At 31.5% G+C, this 26,372-nt stretch overlaps 2 protein-coding genes across 6 annotated transcripts in view; both read right to left on the bottom strand.

Annotated features, from left to right (window-relative positions):
* Nucleotides 1-151: 151 nt before the first annotated feature.
* LOC143199006 (regulation of nuclear pre-mRNA domain-containing protein 1B) lies at nucleotides 152-1,799 on the bottom strand. 2 transcript variants are annotated; one of them, XM_076408718.1, is made up of 6 exons: nucleotides 1,386-1,799; nucleotides 1,100-1,333; nucleotides 966-1,048; nucleotides 717-912; nucleotides 485-660; nucleotides 152-432 (listed from the first exon to the last, which is right to left on the bottom strand). In XM_076408718.1, exons 1-6 carry the CDS (start codon nucleotides 1,537-1,539, stop codon nucleotides 286-288), a joined length of 990 nt encoding a protein of 329 aa, XP_076264833.1. In that variant the 5' UTR covers nucleotides 1,540-1,799; the 3' UTR covers nucleotides 152-285. The 2 variants fall into 2 exon arrangements, with proteins under 2 accessions (XP_076264833.1, XP_076264832.1); XM_076408717.1 differs by having other exon boundaries at nucleotides 966-1,333.
* A 46-nt stretch (nucleotides 1,800-1,845) lies between these two features.
* LOC143199181 (cystathionine beta-synthase) overlaps nucleotides 1,846-26,372 on the bottom strand; it is an 84,102-nt gene continuing 59,575 nt past the window's right edge. Inside the window, exons 1-9 of one of the 4 annotated variants that reach the window (XR_013006370.1) lie at nucleotides 11,682-12,002; nucleotides 11,516-11,622; nucleotides 7,369-7,536; nucleotides 5,073-5,254; nucleotides 3,665-3,751; nucleotides 2,738-3,201; nucleotides 2,389-2,523; nucleotides 2,098-2,308; nucleotides 1,846-2,045 (exon numbers count right to left, since the gene is read on the bottom strand). Coding sequence is in view for 3 of the 4 variants with exons in the window: in XM_076409003.1 (XP_076265118.1) it covers nucleotides 1,960-2,045; nucleotides 2,098-2,285; nucleotides 2,389-2,523; nucleotides 2,738-3,201; nucleotides 3,665-3,751; nucleotides 5,073-5,254; nucleotides 7,369-7,536; nucleotides 11,516-11,622; nucleotides 11,682-11,890 (1,626 nt within the window). In the remaining variant the exon portion in view is untranslated. Of the gene's footprint in view, nucleotides 2,046-2,097; nucleotides 2,309-2,388; nucleotides 2,524-2,737; nucleotides 3,202-3,664; nucleotides 3,752-5,072; nucleotides 5,255-7,368; nucleotides 7,537-11,515; nucleotides 11,623-11,681; nucleotides 12,003-26,372 lie in introns of those variants that run through there. The other 3 variants (XM_076409003.1, XM_076409004.1, XM_076409005.1) reach the window with 3 other exon arrangements.

Here is a 26,372-nt window from a genome sequence, read left to right as displayed (position 1 = left end):
TGAAACTAGGTATAAAATATGATTTAGTTATATTCCCTCCACATAGATATTTTAAATGGACAAAAATCACATTGCAAATGTAACTAAGTAGTGTACCTTGTAATCGTTATTACAGGATTATTATTCAATTTATTCCTAAGACCAATTTTTTTTGGCGGAATAAGGGCTTCTTTATAACACAGTAAGTTTGGTTTTATAAACATTAAGCTTTACACAAAACTCCTTATATACAATATAATAAAATCAAAACACATATCCTGAATATTTTCAAAAAATCAATCAGTTTCACTGCATAAATAAATTTTCTGCTGATGGTAAAGGAGCTAAACCATCAGTAACATTTGGTAGTTGGGTGAGGTCTGGCAAATTTTGTATGTGAGATTGTAATTCTTGTCGAACTGAATATATTTTAGATAGCGTCTCTTGATAGCCCTAAAAATAAAACTGTGTTATTTTATAATTCTGATAAGAATACTATTTATACCTCCAGATTTTTTTCAGCCTGTGCTAATAGTTCATCTTGAGCTTGTAAATAATCCCTCATCATAAGAGAGACCTTTTTTCTTTGCTCCATTTCAGTCTGAAGTCTCGTATTATATTGACTTAGTAGTAAAACAGCACTGTTAACTTCAGTACTTAATTTTTCTGCCGCATCTCTATCTACATAATAAAAACTGTGTTGGTTAACTAACAAAAGAATATTAGTAAGTTTTAACCTTCAATTTTTGATATAACACTAACATCTGAGAGTTCTTTAGGCAGATTGGCAATTTTTTCTCTAACTTTTTCATCAGATGAGGCTATATTAGCCTCTAGATCTTGAATAGCTTTAATTAACTCTTCAGGTTCTGGAGGGTCTCCCGCAGGTGTATGTGGGCTTAAATGAACATGGGTCTCTAAAGTTCCATCTACCTGAAAATTATTTCTGTTAATTAAATCAAATTAAAAAAACTTAATATGAATACCTCTAATGTAATTTCTTTATCTTTTTTCTTTCCTATATCATTTGGTTTAATTTTTTTGGCTGGAGGCTCATCTTTACCTAAAACTATTAAAATATATTTTGCAAAATTGAACCTTAAGATATTTGACAACTTACGTAATGATCTCTTAAATTCCATAATCTGAACAGACCCATATATTCCTCGGTCCTGCCATATGCTTAATAATCTATCTAGTCCATTTTTTGTCTTTTCATCACAAGCTGACATATGCTCAAAGGCTTTTTTAAGGAGCGTGCCAAATTCCTGGCCATATTCTGGACCTTTCTTCCTACTATTTTGAATTACATCATTGGCAAGATACATAAATGTTAATTTTCTGCTTTCCTTGGCTGAAAAGTAGCTGTTATTATAAATTTGCATAAAAGTGTAGTTCCTAAATACCCTTTAACAGTTCTCTCAGCCAAATCTTCACTACACTTGTATAATGTTTTCGGTGGTGAATTAACCATAGTGATAAAGTTTGTATACTTTGAGAAGAATTGTTTAAATCTGTCAATTTTTTTATAAATGCTGATTCAGTAAATCCACCAGACATATTTATATATTTTTCTATTATATAGCTTCTTTGAAAACGTAAACACTAATGGAAAGATTCATAACCTCATTCAAACTCAAAGCTTTCGATTTATAGGCACATCATCGACATTTATTTTAATTCATATTAAATCTAAAAATATGGAGCACTTCTGAATTTTGATTAACTGATTTATATATATTGTTATTTTGTTTCTTTTCACGTATTAAAATCATTTAACACAAACTGCACTTGCCTGTATTTCGTTTAATTGGCAATTCAAAAATATGTGTGTGAAGTTAGCAATAAAAAATAAATAAACAAAATATTTGTGTTCTGTAGAAAAGTTTATTCCGCTATCTATTGAGCTGATTTACAATTAAATATTGATGATGAAATAGAAATCTCTATTATTATTCTATAAACAAAGTTTTATTATGCTTAGAATTTATTGTGGTTAATATAGTTATACAAATCTGTAATTTCAATTACACCAACAGCTTTCTCCATTTTTGCCGGGCCAGTTTCTAGAAATAGAAATATATTAGTAGTAGTTAAATCAAATTTATGAAAGCTTGCCATTAATTTCTGTTACAATAATATAGTAGTCCTTTTCAAGCATTCTGGAGGCTAACCCCAAAGTTCCATTTACGTCAATTCTTGGATATATTCTGATGGTAGAATTGTCAATTGTCTGATTTAATTGAACGTGTTTGGCTAAAATATTATTCACTAGATGTTTGAATGTCACTGAACCCAGAATACTTCTAAAAAAATCCGAAAGAGGGAGCTGGTGAATGTCTTAGCGATTTTTTTCTTATAATTCAATTATTCGGTAATATTTCTATTGCATTTATTTGTTTAACTTACTTATCTGAGTTTAAAATTGCTAGTATGTTTAAATCGTTTTTTCTCATTATTTGAAGAACATTTTCGCATGTTTCATTTGCATTAATTATGTGAATTTTTTTGTATTGCAAATTTCCAACTTTATCATTCCACCACCTAGGGAATAAATTGAGTATAAGTGGTAATATATTTTGTTTTCCTAAAATATATTTTTAATAGGTTATTATTATTAAATATTTATGTATTAGTATTTATTTTGTGTAGTTTGAATGTTATTTTGTCGTATTTATCATCTTAAAAAATGTTGGAACTGTTTTATGAAATTAATATTTTTATTACCTATACTATTATATTTGTTTTTTATGTTTACCAGTGTTTATTAATATTTTCGCAGGTTTGAAATCCTCTAGCTTCCATCCAATGATCCGAAACAAATTTGGTTAAATAATTTCTGATACTATCGGGTATAACAACAACTACATTCTGTCCTTCTTTCAAATCTTTAGCTACTTTTATAGCTGCCGAAACAGCCGCTCCACTGCTGGTTCCACAAAGAATGCCTTCTTCTCGGATCAGTCTCCTCGCCATTGTCAAACTGTCGACATCGTTGGTTTTTACCCAAATGTCAGCAGCGTCTTGGTCTAAGGATGTGGGTACGAAGTCGTATCCTAAACCCTCCACTTCGAAAAAGGTTACGTCAGTTTTGTTTAGTTCTTGAGGTACGGCAAATACTGATCCTTCCGGATCTAGCCCTACCACTTTGGTGCAGGGTGATTCTTCTTTGAATTTGCGGCTGATGCCTGTAAGAGTACCACCGGTGCCGGCTCCAAGTACCTGTTGATATAAAACAAATTATTGTATAATATGCTGCATAACTACATGTTAATACCGCTATTAATTATATATAGATTTGCATATAATTGACGAATTGGGTAACATTTTTTAACATTATTATTATTTTATTATGTTTTATAAATATAAATTCAAATTTTTATCATACTCTGTAGTAATTTTTAGTTAGATATTTACGGCAATCTCAAAATCATTGTTTGACAAGAATGTCAAAATTGTTTAATAGAATTTGTGCACCGAATTTTATTCCATCAGGGAAATTCTAAGTATAATTTTGTCTCTGTTATTGTTACATAACTGTTTATTATAACATCTATTATTATTATTAGTATTATTCTATGAGACTATGAATTCTCAGTGCCATCTAGTGTTATAATATAACCTACTTCTCCAAATTATTTAATAATTTCTGATTTTTATTAATAATGCATATTTTTAATCTTACCAAATAATCTACTCTTCTATCGCACTGATCCAGTATTTCCTCAGCGGTTGTGTCATAATGAGCCAAAGGATTTCCAGGATTAGAGAACTGAAAAGTTAATTTTATGTTTCCTCGATGAAGTTTTATCAACTTAACAGTGTTCTTTTAAGTGATAAAGCATTCAACGGAATTTATATGTCATTTGACAGCTGGAGGTGACAGATGGAAGTCATTTTGTGTTATTATTTCTATTCATAATAATTACAGTATAAGACATATAGAGGATAATATGTCACTCAGTAAGTGCTGGGTTTGACATGTATAGTCTATTCAATAAAATTGCCAATGCACGTCATAAATGCTTATGACGTCAGCAAGTTGCAATGTTACTGAATTTGATACCTGTTCCGACGAATTAGACAGATCTCTGTTTCTTTTTAATTACGGTAAAATGAAAAAATGAGAATATGACATTTTCACTAACTGTATTTGGCAGTATATTTGACGTCATCTATGACGTGCATTAACTATTTTATTGGAAGAATTATAGATGATACTATCTCCATAACATGCATAAACCTAACCTTCATTTGACTCGTGTCAAATATAAATATAATGTAGTATAAGTGGTGTAAGTTGGAACGACAAAATACAGTTAATTAACTGTAGGAATTGCAACTTTATTTCTGAGTTGTGGCAGACTTGGAACGAAATTTCGCAGGATTGATAAGCACATTAAATATTTTATGTCTCAAGGGGGTTTGTTAAAAAAGTCAATAGGCTATGGAAGTTAATACCGAAATTGTAAATGCATTTGATGAATATCATCGCAAAATAATGATTTAGACACTGGTTAATTGGGTTTTTAGATGCGAGAAATGCATCACAATTAGAAATCACTGAAAAAATATAAGGTCTGGCGTTGGAAAATATTCGACTGATAAATTGATTGAAGACATAACAGAAGCTCTCGGTATTTTCATAGACACAATGAGGAATATTTTAAAGAGATTTTGTTTTCAAAATTGCTTGCTCAATGATTGAAAGATGGCCACAAAAAAACGAAACAATTCCGTTGATGGTGATAAAACAATTATTAATTTAAACATTTGAATCAATTGGATATAAAAATTCATAAAAAAAGTCGGAAGAAATACGGAAAAATATCAACAAAGAGAAGGAAACTCCATTTCTGTCATGGAAACTTATTGAACATACAAGTACCTGTTTGGTTCCCGATTTATGACTCATATTGTATTTTCTAGATTAGTAGTGTTGATAATAAGCAATATTTCTTAAATGGGAGTGATAAGAACTCACGAAAATTTCAGGAATCCTACGAATGGACCCTATATGATGTAAATTCCATTAAATATAAAGACCTATCACTTCAAAGAACTACCTTTTATGTCGGCACTGCAGAATTTACCTGATCTAAAATCAGCGAATCCGGTATCTCGTTATGTAGACGATTAGCGACACCAAAAATTCCCTCCGGAGAATACGAATCCGCCGTGATAGGTGTCCTGATTAGTCGAGCTCCTAGCGCTGTCATCACCGCCACCTTCTCGTTGGACATTTTCTCGCTCATCACGATAATACATTTGTAACCTGCGACCTCCCGATTATTTGCGTTCACTTGAGAATACGTTACTCCACAACATATCCAGATTTGGCGCATGCGCACTCTTCTGCGTAGAATAAACCATAGAAAAGAATAAACTATACTGTCTTCCTTTTCTAATGGCGGTACATTCTTCTAGAGTCGATCGGTACAGTCGGTCAAGTCAAAACAACAAAAAAATCTTGAATATTTAGATTTTGTGTGTTAATAATAATTAAATTGTTGTGTTATTCTTGGTGGTTTAATACACTGATTTTAAAATATGGAAGAACAAGGGTAAGTGCAGAATGTAAGGTTCATTTTTAAAGTTATAAAATTCAAACAGCATTTATTTTATTATAGTGGGAATGTTCTGTTCAAATCTATAACACGACATCAATTTCAGTGACATCGAATAGGCATCAACATATGCCAAAATTTAATGATAACTAGAACAGAGGACAAAATGATTCTTGTTGTGTTGGAAGTAGTCAAGTTATTAATGAGGTTTTCCATCAAGAATAGTAGCAAAAATTGTAGTAACTGGTAATAATTAGGCATTGTTTTTAAACACAACATATTTTAGTAATGATTTAAATTTTATTTTATAGGTGATCGACGCTTAACCTGGAAGAAGCACATACTCTCTAAACGAAAACAAGTGGGACTAAAATTGTATCAAATATATTGGCTCATCGGGCGCAAATCTAAGTTATCATTAGATAACAAGGTATTGCTGTATGAGTCTATACTCAAGCCCATTTGGGCATATGGAATCCAACTATGGGGTACCGCTAGCAAATCTAATATATCCATCATTCAACGGTTCCAAAATAAGGTGTTGCGTGCCATTGTTGATGCTCCGTACTATATTTCAAATAAAGTGATACAACGCGATATTCCTCTAGAACCTATAAGGAGTGTAATTCAACGTGTTTGTGTGAAGTATTTCGAAAGAGTTTCAGTGTATCCCAGTGTACTCGCTAATCAGCTAAATATGCGACGTGATAGTGAAGTGCGTAGACTAAAACGTTTAACACCATCTGATCTGATTACTGGACATACGTAGACTTTAGAATAAGCTTTAGAATAAGACTAATTAATTAAGATAATATTTTATACAGAAGATTGCTCACTGAAGTGATTATCTACATGCCATGTATATATAATATAGACATAAGAAATACTTATTGCCAACAGGGCAGATTGTGGACTCACGAAGAGTAATAAAAAAAATTATAGGTGAGATGTAGCTAGAATTTGTTGAGAGTGAAAATCGAAGAATGTGAAATTATGAGAAGAAATTAGACAGCATTTTCCCAAGATGTAAGAACAGTGTACAGTGATACTATGAAATAATTAAATTTGCTAACAAAAGTAGACCTGGATCAAATAAACAAAATATAATGCTCTCAACGACACCCTAATGATCTAGTGACAAGGAAAATGCAATGTATTATTATATAAGAGTATATGTAAATAAATTATTGTTTTGAAAAAATAATGATGTATTGACTGAGATTTCTATCAGCTTAAAAGTACGATAATCCATTCATTTTAAGCTAGTAAATGTACAATATGTTAATCGAAAGCTTCAGGTACTCAATTCATTAATGGGGTTTGTGGATTAAGAATAGTAACGATCATAGTTGGTCATATTTGGACACTTTTGGGAGAATTTCACTGCTTTCATATATAGTGGTGGCTTTTTATTTGGTTTTGACTGTATGGGCTGTATTTGATCTAAACGATTTTGGTCTTTTTTATGGTAATGTATATTTAAATGATTCTTCTTAATGATGTAATTTAATAGAGAACTTGTTAATTGATCAGATATGTAAATTAATTTAAATTTAATGTTTTATTAAAAATAGAAAGGCATATAGAAATTATTTTTTATTATTTAGTTTTCTTTAATACTTTTTTTAAATAAAATGTGTTATTTCCTGAATTGATTCCTGAACCTATTTAGCTGCTATATATATATATTTCGATTTTAAATCTACTAATCACGATAAAACAAAAATATAAGTAAATAAAGCTGTATGTACGCAGGCGCCAAATCCGGAGATGTTGTGGAGTAACGTATTCTGTTCATTGGTTTCGTTCGAATGTCACAAACCTTTTATAGCCGACGCCAAAGCTACTCCAATCCCGGTATTTCCGGAAGATGGTTCTATTATCGTCATCCCCGGTCTTAAGAGGCCCTGTTCTTCGGCATCTTCGATTATACGTTTAGCGATTCGGTCTTTGACTGATCCTCCAGGATTGAAATATTCTAATTTTGCATCTAAACATATGATATAACACCTTATATTATCTTATGTGATAAAAGATAATAAATAGCACTTCCACAATCATCCTATTATATTGTCGAAAAAAAGTTGCTTGTAAAGTGCCATTAATTAAAATCTTAAATGTTTTGAAGGGGTTCATTTGCTTGAAACAAATGTATATTGGTTAAGATTCTTATAATTAATATTTTGGCTTAAGGTTCCTTAACCAAGATAACCCTTTCAACAAAGATAAAAACTCATTAAAAAAATGCGTCAATACAAAATAAAATTATACAATTTGTAGATCAACAAGATAAGCTTGATTTTCAGAGAGACAGACTTTCAGCTGTGCTGCCTTGCTTTCAGAATGAGGGAACAAAAAGATAGAAAATTTAATATCTTATTTAAATATAGATAGCATTAAAGAAATACGAAAAAGGGCAAAAGCGCTATAGACAATTTTTATTATGTTTGCCAGGAGATATCTTATGTATTCAATTAGAATGCAGCCTTTCGTATGTTCACATTTAATTATTTTTTATTCATATATTTATATTTAAATATTTTTTATTTAAATATTTATATTTAAATATTTTTTATTTATAAATTTATATTTAATTATTTTTTATTTATATTCATTATATATGTTCATTATATAGTTATATTTTAGCTTTATAATATTAGTATTTAGAATATATTATTTTGAAAAATTACATTTGGGATTTATTTCAAATTTAATTGGTCAGTAGAATGTGACGTCAGAGGTTGGTCACGTGGTGCGTATGAGGTCCTCGACCAATGACATGCTTTCCTTTTAAAATATCTTCTTTACAGGTGCCTGTAATGGTAATTTAAACTAACCAATGAAATTCAGCGAAATGACGTTCTCAGCGCCTTCTTGCTGAGATCACGCAGAACAATTCTGAAATTATTTGTATTAAGTTAACACTCTATATATTATTCTACGGTAGCGACTATCAAAGATGATTCAACCATTGCTTACATTCTTATAGGAAAATAATTAACTAGTAATAAAATTTTATAATAGTAATAAAATGTATTGGCGTTACATTATCTCTAATTTATTAATTTTTAATAAGAATTTTCTGTTTTACCTTGAGACGGCTGACAATGACAAAATCCTATTTGATAACTCTTTTTTCAGGTTACACTCATTTCCATTTTTATCTGAAAATTATCGCCCGACTTTACGCAAAAATTTATTTTATGATATGGATTCCCCAAATATTATTTTGCGCTGTTTATTAATTTTTTTTCGTATGCATGAGAAAACTCTCAAAGTCAACCGCTTTCTTACGGTAAAGATGATGAATAATTAGTGTTATTAATGTATCGTCTCAATGACGTTTTACAGTTCTTAATGCGTATTTCGTTATGTCAACGTTTTGTTTTTGTAAGTATTTCGAAACCGTTTTATTCTTTGTCAATAGGAAGTGTTGAATTTGCATTTGCTTCGAAAACAAGTAATACTTAGCAATATCATTTAGTTTTTATATACATTTTAAAATTAGTAATATAGTGCCGGCTCGGTCCTAGGCAAGAGTGTAAAATCCGACAAGAAAAATGATCCCAGTCACGCCAGTAACCAGTCTGGGTAAGACTGGATGTCTTCTGGGATGATTTCTAAAGTTGGTTACTCGCCAGTCAGTAGGCTTAATGCTGATGACCGTGGTTCGGGGCCCACGTTAAACTGTAGGTCCAGTCCAGATAAAACCATAGTTGGTAAAAGGAGACTTTAAAATATATAAAAAAAAGTAATATACTAAAAGGCAATATTACAATTCTTATTTAGTAGTGGGTATTTCTGGACAATCCTAATCGGTATTCGTTAAATTTCGGTAGTTTCCGTCTGTTTTTGGGACGTTGTTGTTTTATAAGTAATGGAGAGGTAGAATTCAATGAACTACAACAGCTGGTAGTAGCTCCGTTTTGTAAGGTTGAGAATTTTGTTGTTTTTAGTTTATTTGTTCTTGTACTGTTCATATTTTTGTTATAAATGGTAGGCAGTAATGGATAAATTAACGATTTATGAATATTGTTAAAAAGCTTTTATAAAATTTTAAACTGAACAGACATATTAGGACATTCCATCCAGGCGCATATCCATTCAATTTTAATTTTAATTTTGCAAAGTTGATTCAATTTCATTAGAAGTCCATTAAATTTTAGGCACAGTTGACCCTGCGAAAGTAAAAGTACAGATAAATATGACTCGAAGTCCTTTATGTGAATATATCTCATCAAAATCATAGCTCGTTATTCATATAGTTAATCCACAGCATTACAATTGACATTCTAATGGATACTATATTGGATAAAACACGAGCTAATTTAAGCAGTCATAATTTTAAAAGTCTAGATTTATTGATTCATAAAGATAGTAAACTTAGTTAAATTTGAGATTCAGTTTCAACTAAGGTTTTAGGTTAATTTGTTGAATTCCAGAATATATATTATACTCTTCAAGCACACCAATAATTTACAAGAACTATACCTGCGGTTCGATCCGATTTTAGTGTTTATATATTGATAAATAAGTTAATATTGTATTATTTTCTCATTTCAAAATTCTTTTAAAATGAAAGATGTTTATAAAAGTTTCTTTATATTACATTTTTTATATTATAAGGGACAAAAATAAACCAAAACATTTTAATTTCGGTCTCAACAGAAATTTTAGGTTAACTGGTAAATTCAAGATAATTTATTATATTTATAGTATGTATATACCTCAAATATACCTATAATGTTCAACAATTGGCAACGATGCAAATTCAAATCCTTGTGCGCATGCCAGGATTCTACAGAATTGTACCCCTTTTTGTTATCTTAGAAGTTTAAACAGGTTATGTTAACGAAAATATATTTTTAGTTTTATCCATTTCAATTTGTTTATAGTATATTTTTATAAGTTGTCCATTGTGTATTAAAAGAAGAATATAAAAGAACAAACGTCAATATATGAACTAAGACCCATTATTTTTCTTTGACATTTTATCGGAAAATAAATGACCAAAATACAAACATCATAATGACATTAATGTGTCCCGAAATAAAACAAAGTAAGTTAACATATAAAAAATATTTACTTATCTTTTTCGACCTTAACAAAAATGTGTTATTGAACTTCAACGTGGGCGTACCAGCACGAAACCACGTCAATAAAAGTGCAACGATTTTAAATGGTTTCCGATGCAGTGATATACTCTTTGTCATTTAAATAATGAATTATTTTACGATATCCGTTAATATCGTATATCTCTGGGTTAAAAATGTTTTTTATATCGTCAATAATATTTTAAAAACCAGTAATATTGCCTTTTAAATCAGCCTTAACGCTGACTTTACGATATTTACTTTTCCGGCTAATTGGACTTTATATAAAAAAAATGCTTGAAATAGAACGAGATCGATACACATATTTGTAATTAAGGTTTTTTCATTAAAATATATCTAGTTTAAATACAGCCATATAAAGATTTTTAAAATAAAATCCTAATTACTAAATTATTTATAGGTGTTTTGACACTGACAGTTATTGATGTTTTGCTTTGATAGGTATATTGTGATTATAATCGATTGTTTCGATAATTATCTGTCATAAATTTAAAACCAAATCACTATGTTATTGAATGAATTAATAGCACTGTCAAATATTTCCTTAAAATCGAATTGTGTTTCGTTATTTAGGTTTGACATTTGTTTTTGAGTTTTGACATATCGATGTTGCCACTTGATTAGTTTTTAATAAAGTGAGTGAGAATTAATTGATATGAAGAAAAACATTTGGTGATTTTTCGATGAAAGGAAAATACTATTTTTGCAAACTGTTTTGTTCATTATAGGTGATGTTAATTATATTTTGAATTTTTTGCATGGTATTGGTGAAACTTTAAAGTGGTCTTTTTTTAAAATTAATGTTTAATAATTGCTTTAAATGTTACGTGAATATAAATATTTTTAAAAACTTACAAATATTACATCGTATGCCTTCCTTTTTTGGAATCGAGTTCAGCTTTACCATGGGTGTATTTCCAATTAGACTAAGAACGTTAGGAGCGATTTTCTCATTTCTCATCCTGCAAAATGAAAGGTATCAGTGAATGTGCTTCGTTTCGTGTTAATCCTGCTTTTTCACCAAGATTGGGTGGTATGTGGGAAAGGCACACCGGTTTTCTTGGCATCTCTGGACCATTTACATCGTCTTGTCGCGTCAGGTATAACGAATTTTTCTCCGTTAATTGGCGCGACATAAACTATTTTGCCGTCTTTGTTGACGCTTGTTCCTAGTTTATTCGGTAATTCGCTATGCGGACATACACCGTTTACTTTTGCTTTATTGCTCATCGTGCTGTGTGTGTGTGGGGCCGCGATCGAATTCGAGTGACGTTCGGTTCGTAACTCTGAATTCGTCGGGCGTCGTTTAGTTTGTTGTACTTTCGTGCCATTGATATCGAACAGAAATTATCGATAATGACATGCCTTTGTTAATATTTAATAGATATTTGGAAGCTCTCTGGTATACACTAGCCGTACAATTGTTTACTTTTTTTTCGAGGCTTTTTGTTGTCCATGTTTAATGTCCTTCTGTTTAGATTGCCAGTGATGGATTAATTTAGTGGAGGATCAAATTAATTAATTTTTTTATGGAACATAACACATGTGCCGAAAATGCATGTTCCCAAGCGTAACAATCAAAAAACATCAAAAAGTAACAAGCTTCAAAATTGCTTTATTCATCAGCGTATTCTCCATCAAAAACCACACAATCATTCCATCGTCGCTCTAACATTTTAATATCACTTTTGTAGAACGATTTATCTTTTGCCTCAAAATAGGCCACAATTTGATCGATAACATCTTTATTCGAGTGAAATTTCTCAGCGGTGAGCTTTTTTTTTGAGGTCTGGGAATAGCCAGTGGTCACTAGGATCCAAATCTGGGGAATACAGTTGATGTGAGAACAATTCGAAGATAATTCATGTAATTCTGCCATTGTTTTGATTGAACAGGGACACGGCGCGTTGTCGTGATGAAAGATTTTTATTTCTTTGCCATATGCGGTAGTTCCTTAGCAAACGATCCAATAAAGTTTTATAATATTCACTGTTAATGGTATTTCGCTTCTCAAGATAGTCGATGAATATTACATCACACACATCCCAAAATACTGAGGCCATAACCTTTGCAGCCAATTGTCGTGCTTTTGAGACGCTTTGGCCAATGTTCACCAGATGATAATCACTCAGATGACGATATTTTTGATTCCGGAGTGAAATTATTGATCCATATTTCATTCATTGTAACATATCTCCGCAAAAATTCCAGTTTGTTACGTTTAAAAATGGCCAAACACGTTTTTGTTTTTGGTCAACATTGAGCAAACGCGGCATCCACTTTGAATAGAGCTTTCTCATTTTCAAATTCAAATTTTCATTTCTTTCTCGAATAAATGTGTTCACTGTAACGTACTACATCACACTCAACACATGATGAAACATTATCAACGTATAGTGCGCGAAACCTAATATTAATTGACAATAATAAATGAACATTAAAAAGGATTGTGGCCAAGCAACTTAAAAATGTCACGGAAGAAGTAACAGCTGAGTCAATACTGATCTGAGAAATACTATTTCTACTTTTTTGTAATTGTCTTTTTCATAAAAGTAAACTGTCATGATGCATTATATGGAATTGATGGGAATATGTGGCAGTCAAATGAAGCAAAGTCTGGAGAATACGGCGGGTTTGGTAGTATTTTTTGGTACTACAGTCGTTTTTCCTTCAATGTACGGCTTATGTTATGATTTAATGCTATTTTGATTTCACTAAATACATACAGTATATTCAAAACAGCAGTGAACCCACATCATCATCTGGATCAGTCATCTGGATTGATGTGGCAATGTTGCCGCATCAACTCCGAGTTTTAGTACATTTTGACTTTGACATATAACAAAATTCTAATCCAAATAAAATAATTAAACAAAATTGTTATCTAATATAATTTATTTTAATATTATATATTGACTATTGATGGTGGTTTTCCGGGCTCAAATCGTGATTTTTTACATTTGGGATTGTGCTAGTAGATCCGTTTCTTATCATTGGTGACAATCCGATGCAAAAATCTTTTCGACATCTGCAAAGACAATTCTAAGCGCATTTTATGTCTTTTATGAATATTCTTTACCATAAATTGGTGTGTATATAGTGGGATGAATAAGATGTAGTGTTTTATAAGCTACGAAAACCAAATAAAAGTACTACGGCTGATGTCTACCGATGCCAAGTGAGCAAATAGAGTGCCGTTTCGTGGCAACAAAAATTGAAAATAGCGAGCAACAGATGCAACGTCATCCACTTGCATGATAATACTTGTCCATATGTTGTGAAGGGTATAATATTGCAGGCTATAGTCCTGCCGCACTTAGTGAATATGTTGAAGGATATATGTTAATGCAGTTTGATTAATAACGATATACCTGTTTTTCGTGGAAAAAAATTATAACACTTAATACAGAAGATCTATTTATAAAATTGTGAATATTGTCTCGAGGAATTGGATATATTAAACGACCAATACCTCCTCCATGTCTCTCCTCAATACTGCTCCGGTTTTTATACATCTGGCATTAAAAACTAGTAATTTTAAAAAATCCATTAGAATAACAATCAAGAACAACAAAATTTTTTTTCTAGAACGTAAGAAACCTAAAATTCTCTACAAAATCTATTTCTTTTCAGTAAAAATATAAACAAAACCCTGTATATCATTTACTTTATAAGAGGCTTTGATAATTACATTATTGTCTATTTTACGGAATTTATTATGAGGAGAAAGCAAGAAAAGCCTAAGATACGGACTGCATACTTCTTACAGTCAAACTTGGAGGAGGTTTCGTTATGATTTGGGCGGCAATATCGTGATGTTCTGCATGGTTTTCTCATTTGTATCACTGGTTGGATTATTCCGAATTACTATCTTGACATTATATCTAGCATATTGTCGAAATGTAACTTTTAGTTAAGTTCAATTAACTATTTTGGGTAGTTTCAGAGGGGAGTGTGAGGAGTAGATTTCCATCTCAAACGTCATTGAAGCAATAGGCGGTTGTTTGTTTGGAGGATATTTTGGTATAAGAAATGATTTAGACAGTACACGTGTATATTTCGTGAAGAATTGTAACTAATTTGACAGCATGTTGTGACTCAAGACTTAATTAATAAATCAATATTGTGAATATATCAAATGTTCATATTATTTTGTTCATCATTTGTAATTAGAAAGTACATCTATCTGCTATGTTGCAGGCCTTTTTATTTCATTACTTGAAAATATATAAGAATAGCAAATTCAAGATCATGACTGCAACAAAAAAGAGTCAACAGTTATACATCCCATCATTTAACATCAGACAATTTTAATATAATTTGTTGTCTTTATCGTCTTGTATTTCCGAACGATGTGAACTTATAATTAACAACTAATATACAAGATTAATTTTGTAATATGATGTGTATTTTTATTAATTATACAAGTTCGTGTCAACTTTTGGACCCGAGATGAGAACGATTCTTGAGAACGTTATTTAATGTTTTCAGCTTCAAGATCTTCAATCCGTGTGTCAAGATTGATTCTAGTTTTCGAGTTTTAGCGCATAGTGGCAGCATTACACTTTTATAACGGTTGTTATCTGACGATATTGCATTAAATATAATTTGGAACTAGTTTTTGCGTTGTGATTGTGCTTTTGAACATGTGGAAATGCAAAGACAACGTTGCAAAGTAGATTCAAAGTGTTTTTGTTACGTTTGTGGATGTTGCATGCTCGGTAAACTTGGAAAAATCATGACAAATTCATTCAAGAATACGTATTTGCAGTACCTCGGTTTTGCTGTAGTAAAAACTGACTAGCCAAACTGCCCAAATTGTCGTTTAGTGAAAATGAATACTGCAGAAAAGAATAGAGATGATTGCTAGGTTTGCTCGATGGATATCGTCGGTATATATGCAAAAAAAGCACAGTTATAAATATTCTCACTTGCCATGAGTGTCGAAGCCATTGTCATGTACAAACAGTGATCCATTGCCAATTTATGTAGGTATCAAAGTCCTATTCACAACTTTCTCTTCGACAATTTACAAAATTACCTCAAAACTAGAGCTCGAATGTCTGTCAAAAGCATTTTCTGAATTCACATCTTGATTTTTTTCCCACGAAACTTGGGCGACCTGAGCGACGAAGAAGGAGAGCGGCTACACAAAGATATAGCGAAAATCCAAATGATGAGCTCTTACTGTTGGACCCTAATGCGTGAAATATATCCCAAGCAGTATAACAATTCAGTTCAACCTCTGTTCATTTCTAATTTATACTTTTTAATTCAATAAATGGGCGTTAATGGTCAAACATAGTAAAATAATGAATTTATTGATTATTTCGTCAAATAGAACCAATTTTAAAAAATTGGTTGCAACTCCCCAGTTAACCTTATAAACATTTTCGGCAGTTTTCAGTTGCTACCAGTATAGAAAAATAATTGATTAAAATAATTGATATATACACATACACGAAAATTCTAGGTATGATTTATTGTAGGTACATTCAAAAATAAAGCGGCATCAAAATGCGGGACAAGGTGAAATCGATACGGCGCAAAAATAAAATACAACCCCTAATAAATCATTCCACTAGACGGTGATCTAACGTGTCGACTGTCAACCAAAACCGTGATCGTCATAAATAAGGTATCAGAATTTTCTGGCGGCGCATGCACTGGGATATTAAGGAATTATCTGGTTGTTATCGACATTTTAATATGAGTCATTATGTACTGAGTTTTGAGATTTTATAGTTCGAAATAACTTATGAAATGCATCACAAATATATTTTATAATAACTTCGATAAAGTGGTTTCTTTAATCTACAAATTTATGGTTACTAGCTTTAGCTAGTTTCATTAGATAGGAATTCTAAAAAATATCCATTCGGAACTCCTTAATTTACAGAGCGTTCATTATGTTTGAATCTAGTCCCATCCTATAATATCCTTCCTTTGAATGGATTCAGAAAAAATCATTTAAATTTGCAATAATATCTAAAGATATTACGAAGGAGCAACAAACAAGATAACATCAAAAAAATCACTGGAAGTTCTCATGTTGCTTCAAGAAATATATACCTCATTGTTAGGTATTATATTGATTCCAAAGTCAAAAGTGCTGTTGAAATGAGCGCATGGTCATACTGCAAAGAATAAGTTTAATTGGCCGAGCTGCAGGAGCTTTTTTTTGAGCAGGAGCACATATTTTAGTCACTAAATCAACCATTTGGGTCGTAGGTGCAGTCCATAGACATAATATATACGAAGTTTTACGGTACCAACGCCCAGTGTATTGGTTGGTAAATAGACACTCGCAACACTAGACACTTAGTTTGATAAAGTTCAGTTGTCAATTATCAGAATGCTTCAACACTAACGTATAAGAATATAGCATACCCTACAAAAATAGTGTTTAATACAATACTACAATAACCATTTTCACATATATTGTTGAAAATCTACTTTTATTAGTAATTATTGGTAAATTTTCTTGATTCTTTTGTAATATTTACTATGTTCATCATTCGATTTTTACTTTCTCTGCCATTTTGTGGGCTGAAAATTACACTGTTTGGTAACCTAGTTGATATTATGTCATTCAGCATATTGAATATTCCATGTTTTGTTATATTATATAGCTTTAATTATGTATTAGTTATTAACCGACTTCAAAAAAGGAGGAAGTTCTATGTTCGACTGTATATTGTTTTTATGTGTGTTCACAGATTTCTCCGTCAATTATGGGCCAAGTTTCAAAATTATTTTTTTTTATTCGAAAAACTGCACTTTCGAGGTGGTCCTATTAGTCAGCATCTGTCCAAGTTAGCATCAATGTCCAAGTGGAATCCGGGGAAATCGAGATATTTTATGTATAATGTTATTGATGAGCTGATGTAATGGAAGACACAACTCCTCAACGGTTAGAAGTTAGATTATATTTATTTAAATATTATGGGGACGTACAGACAAATAATTGTATACTTTGAAATTATTTAGATAAGCTGATGAAAGTGGGGACGAAATTATTTTTTTGTTCTGGCCTACAACAAGGCGGTGGAATGCATGACGCATACCTGGTCGCGGAAACTTGCCCTGGACTGACAAGTTGGATCGGGTTATGTGGGACTGCCTCTAGGCTTACCAATACACTAAACCGAAACCGTCTCACAGTTGACCACTGTGGATCACTACTGCTACTGTATTAAATTTGGGGATATGGCACCCGCTGATCGGGCAGCCGTTATTGGGCACGAGGGCCCGGCGATTTTATTGTTTCACCAACTTGACTTAACACACGACTGGATACTGTCGTATGGGGCGAAAGTTATGATTGCAGCGATGGATGAGTTTGTTTCATCCTGGAAAAGGAGAGGACGTTAGCGGTGACGCGGTGGTAAGCTCCCAATATGTCAACCAGCTCGCGAACAAGCGCGTTTTCAGAAGAACAGAAGAGCTGAGTTGTTGTTTGTGGAATGATTGAGATATGAAGTGCTTGATTTTTGGAGTGTCAGTTTCCCTATGAATTTGATTATTTCTGACAAACCATGGAGCGTGTAAGATTCTCCCGAGGAACTTATTTTGGAAAACTTGAAGCCGTTTGACTTGTTTGGTTGTAACAAACTTGAAGTAGACATTAGCTCCATAGAGGAGTACGAACCGAATTCGCATCTTGTAAAATAAGCATTTGACGGAGATAGGAAGTCTGCTATAAGGGTATATCAGAGAAGATAGCAGGTTTGCTATCCCCGAACCACTCTGGATTTCTTTCTGGATTTGGGAATGCCAACCGAACCGTCGGTCGAAGTGGAGACCTAGGTATGTGACGTTATCCAGCCATGAAATTATTGCGGTGTCGATCTTAAGTTGCGAGACGCGCAGTGCGTAACGCTTCTTATAGAAAATGATGGTCTGGGTTTTCAGGGGGTTGATTTGCAACCTCCAGAACTTGAACCACTTGGCTACATGATCGACCTGCTTCTGTAAACGTTCATGAATTGTAACTTCGAACCTGGCGGCCGTGAAGAAAGCAGTGTCGCCAGCGTAAAACGCGACGTTAATGTGCTCTTTTCTCGGCAAATCTGATATAAAGAGGTTAAATAAGGCTGGGGTCAGCGGGGAACCTTGAGGTACGCCAACATCGATTGTTTTTGACTGGAAAATATTTTCCTGATCTTAACCTGGAAAGATCTGTCCAATAGATACTACTTGATGAGAGCGGTTAATACGAAATACAACCCTGGAGTCATTTAACAATATATAAATCTATTAAAATAGTAATTCCAATATATAAAAGTAAAACAGTTATAACATTCATTGAAATAAGTAACCAAAATAAAATATTTAAAGAAATTGAACCGAGTTTAAAAAATTAATAACAAACTCACTAAAAAGTAAAAATTAATCAAAGTTGTCCAGTCTATGCATTATATTGACGAATTTATAAACATAACAATTTTTTGTTATAAATATTGTTAAATTAATTATATTAATACAGATTTGTTTTGTTGTTAATTTAATTTTTTTGTATATATCACAAAATTATATTATTATTTGTGTAGTTTGGGCTTGGCGCCGACTTCAAAGTGATCATTTGGTAGTAGTTAATATATTATTGTAACTAGATTAATAGATTTAGGTATGTATTAAGCTAAATTGTGTGTATATAGTAGAATATAAAGTATGTAGTTGATATATTAAATAAGGTTTTTGTTTATTTTTATTTTGTTATTACAACGATTATTATGTACATGTTATATTTTAAAATGTTTTTTTTTGTGTTAAAAGTCTAAGTTTGATTATTTTATAATTTTTGTGAGTTCTCTATTTATGTTTTGAAGTCGGTTTTTTATTTACTCAATAAATTACTATAAATAACTATAAATTACGCAGTAAGGTGCAGCCCGTATGAGGAAATATAGGAATAAAGAAACAATGATTGAAAATGAGGAACGCTTCAGGCACCGGGGTCCGCTCTCTGACAATGTCCTAACTAAACTAGAACAACAAAAACTTATTCCCCGTGACGGGAATCGAAACCTTGACCTGCGTTTGCAAACACTTTAACTATTACACCATAGAAGCAGGAGTCTACAATATATCTACGAGATCTTATATGCTACAGTTAGTGCTTAAAATACAAACTGAATGGCTTCCGATTTTCCACCGCACCATCTCAGCGATAATTTTGTAGCCAAATATCTGATTATTATATAAAAAATATGTGAAAACTTTGTACGTGCCTTAGAAATTTGAACGTTTCCCTTGATTTCCCCCCTTTTCCCCAACAGATCCTGATTTGGTTTCAATGGGACCACCTCGGAGAAAAAAATTTGAAAATCGGCCCACAATTGACGGAGAAATCGGCGAACATACATTAATAAGAAATATACAGCCGAACATAGAACCTCCTCCTTTTTCGAAGTCGGTTAAAAAAACAATATCTTGTCATATTCTTTAACAAGATATGGTTCTCATTTGCAAAAAGAATAAGGTAATATTATATGTAGTATATGTTTGTTTCGAAAAAATTCATAATTTGAATATATCATAAACAGTAAACATGCCAATTAAGACGCGGCGGTCTTCAGCACCGAACAAGTCCATTCAACGAGGGAAATTTTACAAAAGCAGTTTTATTTTCACTCCGACGATTTTCGACAACATTTTCGGGCCAGCAGAGACTGCAACTAAGTGGACCACTAGCTTTCTACTTTTTTTAATAAACGGATTGATGCTCGAGCAAAAATGTACGACTTACGTAATAAGCAGCTGTCGTTGTAATGGTAATTAGGCGAGATATTGATTTTATCGATCTTTTTATCAATCTTGTTATTTGTATCTTAAGTATATCAATAGAAATCAACTCTACAATTTTGTAGAGATATATTTGACTCTTAAGAATATACATTCATGTGGGCTTTAAACCATATGTTTATGGAACCTTGTTCTATTTCTAAATTATTATTAGATACTAGATTTATTAATTTTTTATAAAGTGTAATGATTAATGATCAAATACTTAAACTATGCTTGGTATTTTTGCTTATTAGGTGCTTGTATATATTTCGATCAGCTAAATTAGTTTCAACACCTCGGTTTCATTCAACTATTTGATAAAAGAAAAGTTTTCTGTGGCGCAATGTTATTGGCGATGACAATTAGATCTACTACAACTTATTTAAGCCAGCCGTTTAGCTTAAACTCAACATTAACATAACATAATTATTATTAGATACTGGATATATTAATTTCTAACAGAGTCAAATGACTAACGATCAAAAATTTAAATTATGCTTGGTATTTTATTTATTAGGTGCTTGCACATATTTTGATCAGCGATCTTAATTATTAAAACAATTTAAACTAACTGTTAAATTCACCTGTTTCTATTTCTATATATAAAGTAACAGATTTCCATTCCAAAATAATTATTGATTTACTCTGTATGTATAAATGCTAATAATGGAACCCAAAAAATATATTTTTAGCAATCATTACTTTTTTTGTTTGATTTGCGGAAATTTGCTGCTTAAGCCGTCTGCTGAACTGCGTCAAGCCTGATACTTTTAGAAACTTAGGATCTCTTTCTCCATATTCCAATTATCGAATTTGGTTTCAATGGACGAAAGATCAAGTTTAAGACAAATAATTTCGTATGTGATAGGAAATATTCAAAAGAAGGTAAAACGGCTTCCATACTGAATTGATTTAAAAAATGCTATTTCGATTAGTTTCAATATGGTTTCTTTGCTTAATAAGTAAATACATAAAGTCATTAGTTAGCCCAGAAGAGCAATATATACCACATCAAAGAGGAATGTTAAACTATAATAAAAGCTTCTAAAATCGAACACACTTACTACAGATATCTACCGACAATTTAACAAATTAAATCATTTTTTTTTGCGAAAGAGACCAATAACAGATAGTAACATATGCATTCTTGATATGACACATTTGCAAGAGTTTTGAGACTCCTACTCACCAGATATAGCGCCTTTTGATTATTACTTGTTCTGATTGATGCAGCATGTATTAGGTTGTATAATGTAAAAATTTTTTTTAAATAGATATGCTACAACTATCTACTGTAAATCCACTGAAATTATTCGGTTTTTTAAAAAAATTATCATGTATTTTAACGTTTAAATATATTTTAAACATGAAGAATGATCAATTAGCCCTCAAACATACTCTTGATAACTACTTACCATATGAACGCTTTTTTATTACTGTTGTTACAAATTTTACTTATACGGGGGTTGCTTTTTATATTTCGGGACTGTACTAAAAGAACGTTACCTGTTAACAGCTATAGTTTCTATCATAAAGTGTGACATATCACATAATAATAGTCATTATAAAGTTTGTGGTAAGAGCAGTTTAAAAACTACGTTTGATGAATAAGACGCATTCATATTGCTTTCACCTATGGAAAGGGAACACTGAAGACTATTCGCGCCCTACAAACATGTTTGAATTAGCTTTAAGACTACTGTTGTCTGCTGAAAAAAATTGTTCACAAAATAAATTAAACAATCTCATATTTCATTAATATTATGGCGGAAAAAATAGTAAAAGCATCTGTTTTGAATAGCCAATGTTAAAATTGAGCAAATTAAAATTTTTCTAAAAAGCATACAATAAAAGACTCATAGAAAATAGTAAATAAAAGAAAATATTTTTCCATATTTGTTGTTGAATATGTTTCCCGTACTGGTCCTAATAGTATGAAAGTTAGTAGATATATAATATGGAAATAAGTATGTGCTTGAGATTGTTATATAATAATGTGTTATATAATATAATTGTCCATAGACAGAATATAAAATCTAATAAGAAAAACCAACCCAGTCACGCCTTTAACTGGATGTCTTCTGGGATAGTCTTTAAGTTGGCCACTCTCCAGTATTCAAGCTTAAAGCCGTGGTTCGAAGTACACATTAAGCAGTAGGTCTAGTTCAAATAAATGCTAATTGACAAGAATGCTATCAATAATGAATCTAAAATACACCAAAAACTTAACAGTAATTTCCCCAGTCGATCGTCTGGAATATAACGAATAGGCAGAAATCCAACCGTATCCAAAAGTATATATAGCTTCACCCAAGCCATATATACATCCAAATAATATCACTTGATGACAGTATGACCTGGTAGAAGGACATAATAATGATCAAAATCACGTATTCTACATCTTACAATTTTTTTGACCACATTATATGAAAAAAAAACAGATATAAGAGGTTCAGATTTACCGTAAATTTACATATCTTAATTAATGAAGTGTAAAATTAAATTACATACCACATTTTATTTTGATTACATATTGACAAAATTGTATTAAATGAAAAGTTTAATGATAAAATAAGAAGTAGTGTATAATTCTTTCATTTACACACTTTTTTAATACAAAAAATAATAAAATATTAATTTTATCTTGTTCCGAATAATAAATTATGAATTCCTTGATACAGTTTTTAATCGATACAAAATATTGTATTTTATTTTGCAATTAAGACAGACCAAAATGGTTACATTTAATTAAGCCTTTATGGGCACTAAAATGTCACAGAATAACATTATTATAACACAATCTGTATATATGGATATTTCTTAATTTAATACAAGGTTAATTACAAACAAAACCATGTGTTAATTATATTTAAAAGTGTAGCCAGTATTACTAAATTAGTTAAGTACAATAAGTAATACAAAATGAAGGCTTTTTAACATTAGGGCTTACGAGTGAAATTTGAAGGATTTACGATAGTCGTTTACTTACAAAATTATATTAATGTGAAATTATATTATACAAGAGTAACAAAGCCAAACATTCTTTAGATCTAACTCATTCGGGATTACAACTTATGATAAACTATAAATAATGCAAAAATAAATATATAAATAAAATAATATATCCTCATCGTTTGGCGAATATTTCTACTCAATTCAACGTTGTAGAATAAATCAAGCTTCAAAATGACAAAAAAACTCTTTGAATATTCTAAAATCATTAAAAAGCTTTGCTTTATACGTATATTTGGAATTTAACTAAATAAACAGTCGATAGTCACAAGAATGAGTCAGTCAAATATTGTTTTTTTATACATTCGTGGAAATAGTGTCCAAATTTTTGGTTACAAATTAAAGTAAATAAACTATATTTCATGTAAAAAAACTATATTTTTTTCTGGAAGTAAGTAAAATCAAGAGTTTCGGTTAAAATGCAATAAACGAATATATCATAAAATAGTTATACGTATAAACTGATTAGCTTTCAAACATTAAATGTTATATTGTTTTCGTCAACTTCTTGGATTTTTTAGTGATTGGACCTACAGCTTAACGTGGGCTCCAAACCACGGCCCTCGGCATTAAGCCTAGAGACTAGCGAGTGACCAACTTTAGAAAACATCATAGAAGAGATCTGGTCTTACTCAGATTGGTTACTGGCGTGACTGGGATCATTTCCTTTGTTTGATTTTAATCCTTTTATCTTTCCCAGGATAATCACAAACATAAATTTACGACCATCTCCCAGCAGGATTCGAACCCGCGATTATCGCAACAGTAGGAGGAACGTCCTGTCGTCTTTACCACCGCGCCTCCATGGTTAGCTTTTAAAGAAATATTTATCTCTATATCAGATTATGAGGAAGCGATTAAGTTCGTGATTATATAAATGGCAAAAATATAGATGAAATATAGAACATAAGATGAGAACATAAATGAAATGAGGATTAAAAGGAAAATGGTTCTCATATAATTCTCATATACTTTTGGAATTAGATAACTCTAAATTTAAGTACCTGGGTTTCCCATGGACTTTTAAATAACGTGATTGTGATGGATGGGTTCTTTTGTTTTCAGTTTTGAATTTTTGCCTATGAACAATCATAATAATTATCAATATAGGTCATCATCATCAATCCTTAGGAAGAGGGACTACTTCGCAATCAATACGCTGTTGTTGAGCCTGCAGATGACTTCTTCAGAAATATTTTTCATTAGAATTCGCCATATTTGGCGATCGCCTGCAGCTGTTCTGGCCTCGGACAATGTCAGTATATGTAAGTCAATGCAAGTCCCTCAACCATACAATGGGATTGCCAAGATAAGTGTTCGAAAGAGACGAATTTTGGTTTTGGTTGTAACATTTTATATACTGGGGTGGACAAAATAATAGGAAGACCTGAAATAATAAGACAGCTACTCTTTAATTCTTCGAGCAATAGATTCGTTGATTGTCTATATAGTTGTACCATTTTTGTACCAAAACCTTGAAATCTCCACCTCGAACATGTTGTTTGATATACGATATACTGATGCTCAAAGCAAGACTTTTTGGTAGAGTGCAAGGGTGCACTGTCATCTTGAAAGATGGCAGTGTTTGACAGCAATAGGTTATTCATAGTAAGAACTACATCATTGAGGATTTCGAGATATATTTATCCGACCAGTGATGTAAATGAAAGGACCAGCAGAATATCACGATATTGACGTCCAAGTTATAATGGAACCTCCTCCGGGCTTGATTGTTAACAGTTGCAAGTCCGGACAGGCAGTACAGGCCAGACATAATCGTAGGCTTTTTTTGGGTTCTGCATACATAAAACCGGTCGTTTGTAGGAAAAAAATTTAAATGATGATTTATAGGACCATATCACATTCTTCCAATCATTAGTATTCGTCTATAGAAAGGGTTTCCAAGTTTCATGTTCTAGATTCCAACAGTCTACGGCTAAGAAAGTGAGTTACTACAAATTACTTTTGGTGGCCGTTGCCTGCGAGTTTCTGTTCAAATCCCAATAGACTATGTTAATTCACAGCAACTGTGATGTTTGTGTCGGGAATCCATGGACCCCCTGCGCTTTTCAAAGCTTGAATAATGTTTCTTAATTGGAATAATTTATGGAATTTCTAAATCTGTAAAGTTGCTGCAGTACTTGGAGTAATTACTTCTTTCATTCTAGCCATTTTTTTATTAAAATATCTCCAGATGTCAATACATTCTTGGTCAGTAGTTTTGTCTTGAATTTCCAGTTGTGGAACTATATTTGTATATTTTGAGGTTAGAATGGAAGATACCTCTTTTGTGATAACTTTTTGTATCGCCTTAGCATTATTTGCAATAAAAAATCCTGCTTTTTTAAAACTAGGATCTATAAAAGTAGATTTCACGCATATCGTTTTCATTTCTAAAATTGCCAGTCTTTTATTAATGACTTCTAATAGACAATTTCGTCATTTTTGATAATTAAAGACATTGTTGGGATATCTTTCACCAGATAACTCGGTGGTCATTACTTCAATGGGCTTTAAAAGTTGAACACATTCTGTTAAGGTAGTCCTCCATTCGTTAACAAATAAAAACTGTGGTGCTCTTCGTAATAACCAACAAAATAAATTGTTGAATATTAAAGTAGTTTTCTTATCAGAAAATGTATTTATTACAAATATTTAATATACTTTATTCACCTCTTTACGGTTAATATTTTTAAAAGAAATTTAACAACTGCTACTGTAAAAAATTCTTCAAATTTTTTGGATCTATGCAATTTCTGAAACCTTTGAAACCTAATTTTAGTTTTCAAGATTTTAGGAAAAAAGTTTCGACAAACAAGAAGCTTGGACAAAAATCGTGAAAGTTTATCAAAAAAGTATTACCTATTATACCAGTCCAAAGTATTACCTATTATGCCAGTCAAAAGTATCT

This window comes from Rhynchophorus ferrugineus, unplaced genomic scaffold (genome assembly GCF_030347505.1).
Source record: "Rhynchophorus ferrugineus isolate W39M unplaced genomic scaffold, kcgeb_rfMv2 rfM6, whole genome shotgun sequence".
Classification (NCBI taxonomy): Eukaryota; Metazoa; Arthropoda; class Insecta; order Coleoptera; family Curculionidae; genus Rhynchophorus; species Rhynchophorus ferrugineus.
The sequence above is the reverse complement of the archived record's forward strand: the minus strand, read 5'-3'. Positions and strand labels throughout refer to the sequence as shown.

Excerpts from the sequence above, each read along its gene's own strand:
- LOC143199006 (XM_076408717.1), bottom strand. The coding sequence starts at position 1,539 with ATGTCTGGTGGATTTACTGAATCAGCATTTATAAAAAAATTGACAGAT. Across the intron at positions 913-965 it reads ATAAAGAAATTACATTAGAG|GTAGATGGAACTTTAGAGAC; the intron begins GTATTCATATTA and ends AATAATTTTCAG. Across the intron at positions 661-716 it reads TGTTATATCAAAAATTGAAG|ATAGAGATGCGGCAGAAAAA; the intron begins GTTAAAACTTAC and ends TTTATTATGTAG.